At 46.7% G+C, this 10,981-nt stretch overlaps 5 protein-coding genes across 8 annotated transcripts; 3 read left to right on the top strand and 2 right to left on the bottom strand.

Annotated features, from left to right (window-relative positions):
• The first annotated feature begins 284 nt into the window (after nucleotides 1-284).
• LOC108035427 (endothelial differentiation-related factor 1 homolog) lies at nucleotides 285-1,832 on the top strand. The gene is given in 4 exon segments (XM_017111058.3): nucleotides 285-438; nucleotides 555-678; nucleotides 903-1,063; nucleotides 1,466-1,832. Coding segments are annotated over 3 exon segments (567 nt in total). The 5' UTR covers nucleotides 285-438; the 3' UTR covers nucleotides 1,748-1,832.
• Nucleotides 1,833-2,449: 617 nt separating this feature from the next.
• LOC108035426 (nuclear RNA export factor 2) lies at nucleotides 2,450-6,435 on the bottom strand. Of its 4 annotated transcripts, none has more exons than XM_050886735.1 (9): nucleotides 6,297-6,435; nucleotides 5,812-6,210; nucleotides 5,291-5,746; nucleotides 5,102-5,239; nucleotides 4,889-5,035; nucleotides 4,634-4,735; nucleotides 3,745-4,570; nucleotides 3,382-3,689; nucleotides 2,450-3,324 (listed from the first exon to the last, which is right to left on the bottom strand). In XM_050886735.1, exons 2-9 carry the CDS (start codon nucleotides 6,055-6,057, stop codon nucleotides 3,019-3,021), a joined length of 2,529 nt encoding a protein of 842 aa, XP_050742692.1. In that variant the 5' UTR covers nucleotides 6,058-6,210; nucleotides 6,297-6,435; the 3' UTR covers nucleotides 2,450-3,018. The 4 variants fall into 4 exon arrangements, with proteins under 4 accessions (XP_050742692.1, XP_016966546.1, XP_050742693.1 ...); XM_017111057.3 differs by having other exon boundaries at nucleotides 5,812-6,201; XM_050886736.1 differs by having other exon boundaries at nucleotides 6,321-6,435.
• A 93-nt stretch (nucleotides 6,436-6,528) lies between these two features.
• LOC108034560 (survival motor neuron protein) lies at nucleotides 6,529-7,484 on the bottom strand. The gene has a single exon (XM_017109489.2). It carries the CDS (start codon nucleotides 7,296-7,298, stop codon nucleotides 6,615-6,617), a length of 684 nt encoding a protein of 227 aa, XP_016964978.1. The 5' UTR covers nucleotides 7,299-7,484; the 3' UTR covers nucleotides 6,529-6,614.
• A 291-nt stretch (nucleotides 7,485-7,775) lies between these two features.
• LOC108035135 (zinc finger protein OZF) lies at nucleotides 7,776-9,851 on the top strand. Its single transcript, XM_017110577.3, has 3 exons — nucleotides 7,776-7,942; nucleotides 7,996-9,524; nucleotides 9,724-9,851. Exons 1-2 carry the CDS (start codon nucleotides 7,926-7,928, stop codon nucleotides 9,446-9,448), a joined length of 1,470 nt encoding a protein of 489 aa, XP_016966066.1. The 5' UTR covers nucleotides 7,776-7,925; the 3' UTR covers nucleotides 9,449-9,524; nucleotides 9,724-9,851.
• LOC108035137 (26S proteasome non-ATPase regulatory subunit 8) lies at nucleotides 9,831-10,858 on the top strand. The gene has a single exon (XM_017110579.3). The coding sequence runs from the start codon at nucleotides 9,942-9,944 to the stop codon at nucleotides 10,734-10,736; it is 795 nt and encodes a 264-aa protein (XP_016966068.1). The 5' UTR covers nucleotides 9,831-9,941; the 3' UTR covers nucleotides 10,737-10,858.
• Nucleotides 10,859-10,981: the final 123 nt, after the last annotated feature.

Genomic DNA, 10,981 nt, shown 5'->3' with positions numbered 1-10,981 from the left:
CTATTAAACTTCATAAATAAATAATAATAATAATAAACTTTATTAAAGAATTTAGAAAATATTTAGAAAATTTTTTTACTGGCATGAGTTTATATATAATTGTTGTATTTGTATTCCAATTATTTAGCTGGATATACGACAAGTATACACTATTTAAATTGCTTGAATTTGTCATTTTAAGTAATACATTTTTTAGAGCATTCTAGGGGAATTTTCAATGGAATATGAATTATTTTTTTAAAAATACGTTACATTTTCAATGTGGCTGCTATCGATAGACCTCGATGACCCTCGATATTTCGCCACTCCGATACCATCGCCACCACCGATTTTGCGTCCATCGCTAACATACAACACCAACAACTCTCGGAGATAGTTCTGGAATTTCGTAGTTTTAATTAATAATAAAAGCAGATTTAGGAAAGCAAAGCAGCCAATGTGAGTCCCCTCAAAGCGGCGCGCCTGCGAGTCCATCAGTTCGAACGTGTTCACTCATAATCAGCCCTTTTTTCCGCCTCCCTTACAAATCGGTGCCCTGCGAAACCACGAAAAAGATGTCGGACTGGGACTCTGTGACTGTTTTGCGCAAAAAGGCACCCAAATCGTCGACCCTGAAGACGGAATCGGCGGTCAACCAGGCCAGGCGCCAAGGAGTCGCCGTGGACACCCAACAGAAATGTGAGCGCCGGCTGGGTCTCCGATCCCTCCCCCATCTCTTCGACCCCCCTTGCAAGCACACCACTGTCGTCTAACCTAGAATCACCTCCTGCTGCATTGCGTGGCAATTGTTTTGTTATTTGTGTCATCGCTGCGCCGATTTCACAACAGCAGTCCCACACTTCACGGGTCTTGCGTAAATCACACCTAGTAATGCCCTTTTCCACACTCTACCCCCGGAACAGATGGTGCTGGCACCAATAAGCAGCATGTGACCACCAAGAACACTGCCAAACTGGACCGCGAGACCGAGGAGCTGCGCCACGACAAGATCCCCCTCGATGTGGGCAAGCTCATCCAGCAGGGCCGCCAGGGCAAGGGGCTCAGCCAGAAGGACCTGGCCACTGTACGTTCAAAATCCTCTATAAAAAAAAACTAGCAACCTATTTTCCTATTGATATCTCAAGACCCATTTTTTTCATATCAGTTAACATTACAATTTCTTATTTGGGATAGGTCGTAACACTAATGAACTTTATTACTTTTTTAGAAAGCTTATCAGTTGATATATATATTTGAGGCCATTAGAGGAAAAAATTGATTGTAAAAGGATATTGAAAGTGTATATAATAACTTAACATTTTAGAAGAATGGATTTCACTTTGAAAAGTAACCAAAGAATAGCTTTATTTTCTACTTAAAAAAGATAGAACAATTAAAACAGTAGATTTATTAAACAGAATAACAATTAAACTTGATTCTTCTAATCTCTCAAAATCGTACTCTGTAACTATATAATATCTTCCAGAAAATCTGTGAGAAGCAGCAGGTGGTGACGGATTACGAGGCCGGACGCGGCATCCCCAACAACTTGATCCTGGGAAAGATGGAGCGCGTGCTTGGCATGAAGCTGCGCGGCAAGGAGCGCGGCCAACCAATAGCGCCTCCCGGTAAGAAGTGAGACGATGCTGCCGCGTCCGCCGCTGGTGGTGCCCCACACACGACCACCTCAGCACGCAGCGCCCGGCAGCAGAACCACCAACACCCGGATTCTGGAGGCTGGAGCACTGTCAGCGGCAGACGCAAATGAAGCATTATCGGGAGGCTGAAGAACCAAACCAAATCGGGTCTTACAGCAGCAGCTGCAGACGCAGCAACACACACACACACAAAAACCGAAGATCCAACTAATCACCAGCTTGAGCGCCGATTTCGCAATCGTTTGTCCAAGCTAAAAGAGGTTAGCGGAACTCGGAGCGCTTGTCACTTGTCAATCTTACCCGATAAATTAACCATTGTAATTACCCAAAATACATGCACCCACACACAAAATGCACACAGCCCGGATACGGAAAGGAAGACCGGACGGGCAACACAACATTAACTGATATTAATGCGCTCATAGCTGGGACAAGTGTTATTCGTTCATTTGGGCATTAGACTTTGTTTTGAACCTTGATCTAAGTTATGGAATTAAAACCAAGACATGAAAAGCATGGAAAACACTCGAATTTCTTCTTTCAATCCTCTAATCACCCAATCAGCCGTACTCAAAATTTGCATTAACCACTCATTACCAGCCAGCTAAAACCATTGAGCACACACACACACATTAAATGATATATGCGAATTCTTAGAGCTTAGTCGGAATTTCCCTCTTTTTGTAATTTATCGTGTAAGGGTCTTGAACTGTGCGTTTACTAATACATTATACATATTATACAAGAAACATATGCTAAATGTATTTAGAAACATTTTCTAGTCTACAAAATATTTAAATATTTAAGCGATGGCATTTTCTCGATGTTTATTTGTTGCCCACTGCCCCGAAAGCCCATTCCTCCGCAGCTACAGACTGCAAATCGGAGATATACAATTCAGATCCCTTAAATGTGTAGGAAAAAGAGACTTCCCTTAACTCGTAATTATCAAATAAATGTTTTCGGCCATCTAAACTACATTTTAATAGTAACCCAAGGCAGTTTTATTGGATGCCGGCTCAAATTTACTAATAAGATGGAATATACTTATAAAATTCCGTCATAGAATAAACCAAAAATAGGTTGGAAATAAAACCACACAAATTGGACATCTTCATGGTTACTGAAGCTGCGTAATCCAATCCTTAAAACCTCATATCGACGGATGGAGAACACATGCATATACTAAAGCTGATCAGGAATATATATACTTTAAAAGGTTGGAGGAAATGTCTCCCTCTACAAGGGCTACAATTTACAGGTAACAACAGAAACTTTAATCAGAGATAAGTTATTGGGCTCTTCAGAGCCCTTAGATTCGTGGTAATTTGATTCATCAAGGAATAAGCTGTTTGGGCCTCTAATCAACTAAGAGCATACTCTAAGCGAAGGCTATACTAGGGATCTCATTGTCTGCGTTCTTCTGGATAAATATCTTCAGGGCTCGCTCAAAGTTCCACTCGGCTTGCTCGACAATCGAGGTGCACCAAGTGGAAATGAGCCCGGTAACCTCCTGGAACAAAAGCAGCTTGTGATCCTTCACGTCCAGGCAGTCCTCCTCCACTGAAAGTTCACTCGCATCCGGATAATGCACACTGAAGGCGTTGCGGATCATAATTTTCGAGGGATTCGAAATGTGTAGAATTTCGTTGGTGATTTTTAGGCGGCGAGCTCTTTTACCCAATCCCTAGAACATTGAAAAGTTATCCAAACGTTGTTAGAGAAGTAACAGGTGGTACATTACCAGACCCTCTTCGTCGAACTTGACTATGAACTTGCGGCTGAAGCCCAGAAGGACACCCCCGATGTCTGGCCTGCTGCCATGACTGTTCTTGGTGACCGGCGGCTCATCGCGCAGCAAACCAGTCACGTAAATAGCAGCCGATTTGCCATCATAGTGCATTACATCCGTCTGCAGGGAGTGGTAGTCGTGGGTGACCCTCGGCAGCTGGAACAGAACATCCAAGATTTCATTGGTGCCGATGTACACGCTATTGGACGCCCTCGAAAAGTCCTTGTTGTAAAGATTCCGCCCGTGCTTATTGTATTTTGCTGTTTGCGGAATAGATTATTATAAGCTATCCCCAAAATAATGAGCATTATATACCGATGCGTGGCAGGATCTGGCGGGTCTGGTGATTCTGAACAACGCCATAGTTGCAGCTTAGGGTGAAGATCGAGTTGTCAGAATAATACTTGGTAAGATCGCCACGAAGGTCATCGCTCTCGAACTCCCGCAGATAGTTTTTGACGAAGACCTGACCGACCAGCTCGTAGGCGCCAATGTCGCACAGAAAGTTCTTCTGCACCGACTGTCCGGGATTCGTCTGCAGGTCCACGCCATCCAAGGTGGTCAGCTGCGGAAACACCTGCTTAACCGCCCGAATGTACTCGCTGGGCAGGCTGTACTTGCGGCAAAGTGGATTGCCGTGAAGTACCAGAGATTTGAGGGGCAGGTTGCCAAGAAACCTGATTGATTCCAGGTCGTGCACCCAGTTGTGGCTCAGATCCACGGCACGCAGTGAGCCCATTTGCGTTAGAACATTCACTCTGTCCAGGCACAGGATCTTATTGCGGCACAAGCGTATCTCCGAGCAGGTGGTCATGAACTGCCGCGTTGCCACCGACAGTACGTGCGCCAAGATCTTCGTCGAGCCCAGTGAGACCACCAAATCCTGCAGGCTCTTGTTGTGCTGGAACCGCTCCAGGTTGAGCAGCCTGTTCTGGGGCATATAGCACTGAGAGACTGCCTTCTGTATGCACTTCTCCGGCTCGACATGGTGCTGCTTGAACGTGCTCACGTTCATTCGCAGGTAGTAGCGAAAGATGCGCCCATCCGGTGCTATGGACATCTCCAGATTGCAGTTGTTTACCAGATGTTCAATCTGATCGAAGCAGTTGCGCACGAGGAAAACGTGCTCCGTGCTTATGTACTGGACAGGATGAAAAAGATATGTTAGTCAGGAGCAGCTGGGGCAAGGTATTCGCACACCAACCTTGTAGTAGCAGGGATAGAACTCGCTAAGAGACGGATCCAGCGAAATAAAGAAAAAGTCGAAGAGCACGTCCTTGTACAACTCCTGATTGGGATCGGGTATCTATTAGGGATGATCCATATGTGTGAGTTATGTTGATCGGTATTTATGGTCGTGGGATAGTAAAACCAAGCTCATGAGGGCATTTATCGGCTTGACTTCCGCACCATGATGTTGACATATTGCACTCCCGGGGAATCCCCGTGGTAAACCCACCATAATGGCATGCCAGTTCGGGCTGTTGGCAAACTCGGGCACTTTCCACTTGGTATTTGCATCGATCCGCGAACCATCCGACTCCAAATCGATCTCTCCATCCAGCGGCGAAAAGGACTTTTGCAGCATGTCAAACGGCTTTCCATCCTGGCCAGCAGCTCGATATCAATTAGCGCTCAAAGTTTAAAAGGAATGTGTTTGCGCTCCACTCACCACCAACTTGAAGTTATTCCTCAACGGCCTGATGCTAGCCGGAAAGTTCTCAGTCTTTATAATGGGATTGTTCTCCAGGAGCAGTTCTCTGGCCCGGAATTGCTCCAGGGAGCGGCACAAGCGATCGGCTGACTTGATCTGGAGACAGACTTTACAACAGGCTATGAAAACCAGCTGGCTACAACTCACCTTGTTGCCCCTCAAGTCGAGCAGGGCGTAATCCACATTGGCGAGCAGGGTCAGAGGTCGCGCATCCCGTATCTGGTTGTTGGCCAATATGAAACCGTTCACCCGGAAGCGCTCGGTATCGTTGTTGTGTATCACCTGGCAGACGTTCATCAGGACGCACGGATTGCCCAGGCTTACCACGATGTTCTTAAACTCGGGATGATCCCCGAAGTTGCTCAGGTCCAGCAGCCCGTCCTCGCCGTCCCTTTGGACCAGACGCTTCATCAGCCTGGTGACCACCCGAGCGATGAGGAGCGTCGGCAATATCTGGCTCATCTTGTACTGAGCCACGCCCAGTTGGACGCTGATGGGCAAGCAGCCACCTGCTCCCAGGCTGATGGTGAGGCGCTGGCTAAAGAGATTATCGATGGCCGCCTTGCAGTTCCTGACCAGCAACGTGTCCGCCCTGCTCCCGCGCTGAAACCCAAAAAAGCTCCCGTTGAAATCCCAGGTAAGGCATCTAGGATGTGAGCGGCACCCACCTGATAGAATACCGGAAAGAACTCCGCTTCATTTACCGCTTGGTACAGGGCATCCATCATAATCTGCTGTGGATTCGGCGAGTACTCCAGCGTGCCGCGGTGGTGCAGGGTGATCTCGTTCCAATGGGAGCCCGGAACACGATCGCCGTAGCTGTTGCAGTTGCTGAAGATCTGCGAGTCCGGGTACTCCAGCTGGATGGGCACTGTGCCATCGCCGAAGTCCAGCACTCGCTTCTGGCCTGGCATCGCGGAGGACAATTAAATCGCAGGATTCCTCACTTGTTTTTCAAATCTCTCGCCTGTCCAAACACTCAGGATGGCAGTGTTGGAAAATGGCGGTTTTCAAAACTTTAGTCCTGACCTAAATTTGAGTTTCGGCTAAAACGAAATCTAGATACCCTATTAAAAAAATTTGGTAATTGCTTTGCAATAAAATATTTTTCATAGATTTTTAGGTTGTGTAAAATATTTAATATGGATCTTACGATCATGAACAAGGCTTTATATACCCTACATGCAAACTCCCTACAAAATTTAAGCTACACTCTGCCAGGGTAAAAAAAGCTTCGTTCTAGTCCAACCAAAAATCCGAACCGCTCTCTCCGACAGTCGTCGATAAACTGACGGCCTCATATAAAGTTCGAACCGAATTTCTGCCTGCCTCGGCATTTTCTCCATTAAACCACTGAAACCCGACGCCGGCAAAACGACAATAACTCCTTAAACACAACAATTTTTAATCGTTACGTTTGCTTAATGGCTACAAGTCTTTAAAGAAGATGAGGATGTGATGTTAGATGGAACTACTTCTTGGGCGTCTTCTTCTTGGCGCTGGTGCTGGTGTGGGCCTCCTTCTTGCCCTGGTAGAGACCGGTATAGTAGCCGGACATGTACCAGGCGGTGAGCATGGCCACGAAGTCCTGCTCGGCCCCATCGCCCTGGCCGGCGATCATGGGCGGCACCGGGGGCATGGGCGGCATCACCAGCCTGCCGCTCGACTTAATATTCTTGGAAGGACCTGCAGCGGCAGTGGATGACTTGGAATTCTTGACCTGAGCCGCAGGTCCCGGTGAGGCCTCCTCCTTCTTGGCCTCGAGGAACTGCTCGCGCCTAACGCGCTTGCCCCAGGTGGGCAAGAGGTCCAGGAGCAGCACCTCCTGCTCGTTCTCATACCCCAAGTAGCGTATAATGCAGGTGCCCTTCTCCTCGTTGATCGACACCACGGCGCCCTCGTAGTCCAGGCCATCCACGTAGGTGGCTCGTGCGAAGTCGCCCACCTTGAAGGACATCGGTTCCTCGCTGGGGGCCCCACCGGTGGCCGAATCCTCGGCACCTTCCTCGTCGGCGGCTGCGTTCTCCTCCTCGCGCTTGTTGGTGGAATCGGCCAGTCGGCGGGCCAGCGCTTCGCGGGCCAGTCCCACGGACTGGTCGTAGGTCTTCACCAGCAGGGAGTCATCCCACACGGCGGTGTTGGCCTCTTCGGACATCTTGGGCTGCTATTCTATCAGGTATCTCGTTCGAAAAGGAAGAAACAAGCTTCTGTTCTTTTTTGCGAATTTGCAGAGAGCTGGAAAACGGTAAAAAGCTCCTGCGCTGCACAGCACTGGCGGGAACGCAACTATCGCTTAGGGGTGGACAAATTGCTTTTAAAAGAGCGCGAAAATTAAAAATGGTAATATTATAGGACAACTCAGAACTACTACAATTAAATAAATCTTATAAAAGCGAATAACTGGATATATAACTCTATGAGAAAATATAAATATTGGCTTCAAGAAATATTATAAGATTTATGTAAAAATTTAAAATTTTTGAAATAAATCTATTATGAATTTCTTTGGCCTGATTTGATTTTTGATTTTGAACTTTAAGCGGGTGTGTGAGAACGATAATCGATACTATAAACCATACTCGTTATCGTTACACGATAGTATCGAAAAGCTTGTTCACATCCCTAATAGAACATAAACAAACCACGAGCCATTTCGTCCCGATTTGAGAATAATTTTATTTCTTTGGCGTTAGAGCGTTTGAAAAGGAGGCAAAATAAAACTTTCGGACAGAATGTAAGGTAATATACAAGGAAATAAAATAATTCTTGTATCTGGCTGTCAATGTTCTTCACACGAATGTAAGTTTGGGTTATAATTTGGAGCTGTGTATAACTTTCTTATTGAACTTCAGAACTATGGGGTCTACGGTGTGCCGCGTTTGCCTCGCGCATTCCGACAACATGGTCAATATATTTGAAGTGACAGAGGGAGTTCCGATTTCGACCATGACTTCTGAGTGCACCGGATTCAAGGTTGAGAAAGGAGACCGATATCCGGAAAACATTTGCACGTCCTGCCTGCAGGACGTTAAAGTTGCATTTAAGATGAAGAAAACTTACGAAAGGAGTCGCCAGATCTACGGACAGTTACAAAAGAGTTCATTGAACAACGGCGAAGAATTAAACACTGAAGGAGGGGTTTTTGAGTATGCTTGCCAAGTTAAGCAGGAACGAGATGATCTGCAATGGCAGGAGGATCCACTTAGGGACCTGTGCCAAGTGAAGAACGAACCACTTGAAGAAGAGATGTTCGAGAACGAACCACTTGAAGAAGAGATGTTCGAGAACGAACCACTTGAAGAAGAGATGTTCGAGAACGAACTACTTGAAGAAGACATGTTCCCGGAGGAGCATAGTCCTTTTTCAGAGGGCCAAGTCGATCAGTGCGATAGCCAAGTGAAGATAGAGGAAACACCAGGTGACGGAACTGACGAAGAACGAAGTTCTGTTAGTAATGAAACTAAGAGATATAGTCCGCACAACTGCCCGCAGTGTCCAAAGATTTGTATATCAAAGTCCGATCTTAAGCGGCACTTGCGGACCCACAGAAAAGAACCATACCAATGCTCCGTTTGCCTGAAGATTTTTGCAAATAGAGCGAATCTTTTAAGGCATTTCGTCCTCCACACAGGAGAGCGGCCTTTCAAGTGCTCCCGGTGTCCAAAGGCGTTCACCCAGGCCGCAAATCTTCAGATACACATGCGTCTCCACACCGGAGAACGTCCGTTCGAGTGCCTCCTATGCTCCAAGACCTATACATTAAATTCACATCTTCAGGTACACCTTAAAAGCCACACGGGTGGGCATTTCCAGTGTTCTCAGTGCTCGGACACATTCGAAAATGGATCTGAACTTATGTCACACGAACGATTGCACGCAAAAGAGCATCCATTAAAATGCACCCACTGTTCGAGGTCTTATACAAAGGAGGCGCATCTTCGAAAGCACCTCCTAACCCACACAGAAGAACAACTTTTCAGGTGTAACTTCTGCTCAAAAGCTTTCAGAGACGACGACGTCTTTCAAAAACATTTACAAACCCACAAAGAAACACGGCCTTTCCAATGCTCCTTTTGTCCAAAGGCTTTTACAAGTGGCTCCAATCTATCCAGACATTTTGTTATCCACTCGGGCGAACGGCCTTTCAAGTGCTCCCACTGTCCAAAGGCGTTTAGGCAGGAAGCATATCTTAGGATACACACGCGACTTCACACAGGGGAACGTCCTTTCCAGTGCTCCCTATGCTCGAATTGTTTTACCACGAATTCGCATCTCCAAAAACACCTGAAAAGGCATAACGAGTAATCATTTCAGAGCTTCGAGAGGTGAAGACTTATTCCTTGCAAATGCACGTTCAAAGGTGCCAACACAGGATTTCCACGTAAGTACATTTAAAAAGAGTACTTTTTATAAGATCTACAAGAGATAATTACAAACAAAACTTTTTTAAGAGGCCTCTTGTAATAATAGACATTTTTAATTTAAATTAAATTTTTAAGATATAATGCTTAATGTTGTTTTCAAAAATCTTAGACATTATTAAATTGCTAAATAAGTGAAGCGTAATATTTTTCAACCAGTTTTGCAGGGAACTTTTGCGTACCACAAACCGCCAAGATTTGAAAATCCAGCGTTTTTTGGAACTACCCCGCGATAACAAACATCGATAAGTCCACTTAAACATCGATTGCAGCATCTCCATGGCGAATCGACTCGCCATTGTCATCTCTAAAAAAAAGCGAAAATCATCTTGCTTGCGGGATCTGCGAAAATCAAATTAGCTGAAAACAAACGAACAATGGCCACCGTGGAAGCCCTGTACAAGGAACTGACCGCCGAGTGGGCGAAGCGGCCACCGAACACCGTCAAGTGCGGGCAGCTGCTGGATCAACTGAAGGTGGCCCTGGTGAAGATGGCCTTCCTGCCCACGGACGGCAACGACGCCCAGAGCTCCAAGAAGCAGCTAATCCTGGCCAGAAGCGTGCTGGAGGTGGCCGTGGAGCACAGTGTGCTCAGCAAGGACCTGCTCGCCTTCGAGCGCTACATGGCGCAGCTGAAGTGCTACTACTACGACTACGCCAAGATCATTGGCGAATCGGAAAGCAAGTACAAGCTGCTCGGGCTCAATCTGCTGTACCTGCTGTCTGGCAACCGGGTCTCCGACTTCCACACGGAACTGGAACTGCTCTCCGTGGATGTTATCCAGCACAACCAGTTCATCCGTCCGATTCTGGCCCTGGAGCAGTACATCATGGAGGGCCGCTACAACAAGATCTTCCAGGCCAAGTCGACGGTGCCCGCCGAGGTCTATAGCTACTTTATGGATCTGCTGGTGGAGACGGTGCGTGACGAGATCGGAGCCTGCATCGAGAAGTCCTACGACAAGATCTCCGCGAAGGATGCGGCCAAGCGGCTTAACCTGCGCGTCCCAGACGAGATCAAGGCTTTTGGCGAGAAGCGCCAATGGAAACTGGAGGCCAGCGGGGACTACAGCTTCACTGACCGCAGCGTCAAGCCCAAGGAGCTGCTTCCCTCCGAGGAACTGGCCGAGCAGGTGCTCAGCTACGCCCGCGACCTGGAGATGATAGTCTAAGTCTAAGATCGGCCGAGTAAGATTAAGGAAACAGTTCTGAAGCGTTGGATAACATTTTGTATGATACCATGTGTCTATTTAAAAATAAAGTAAAGCTAGCTTCTTTGTAAATCGTAATCAAATTCCATGAAAAAGAGCATATTTTGTACAATAACCATTTTTTTTAAGGAACAGTCGTGTGAACTGTCCCCTCGTAACGATATTTGGGAAATCCCGTGACTCGATAGAAATCACAGCTGAACTCG

Source organism: Drosophila biarmipes, chromosome 3L (assembly GCF_025231255.1).
Source record: "Drosophila biarmipes strain raj3 chromosome 3L, RU_DBia_V1.1, whole genome shotgun sequence".
Taxonomy (NCBI): Eukaryota; Metazoa; Arthropoda; class Insecta; order Diptera; family Drosophilidae; genus Drosophila; species Drosophila biarmipes.
The sequence above is the reverse complement of the archived record's forward strand: the minus strand, read 5'-3'. Positions and strand labels throughout refer to the sequence as shown.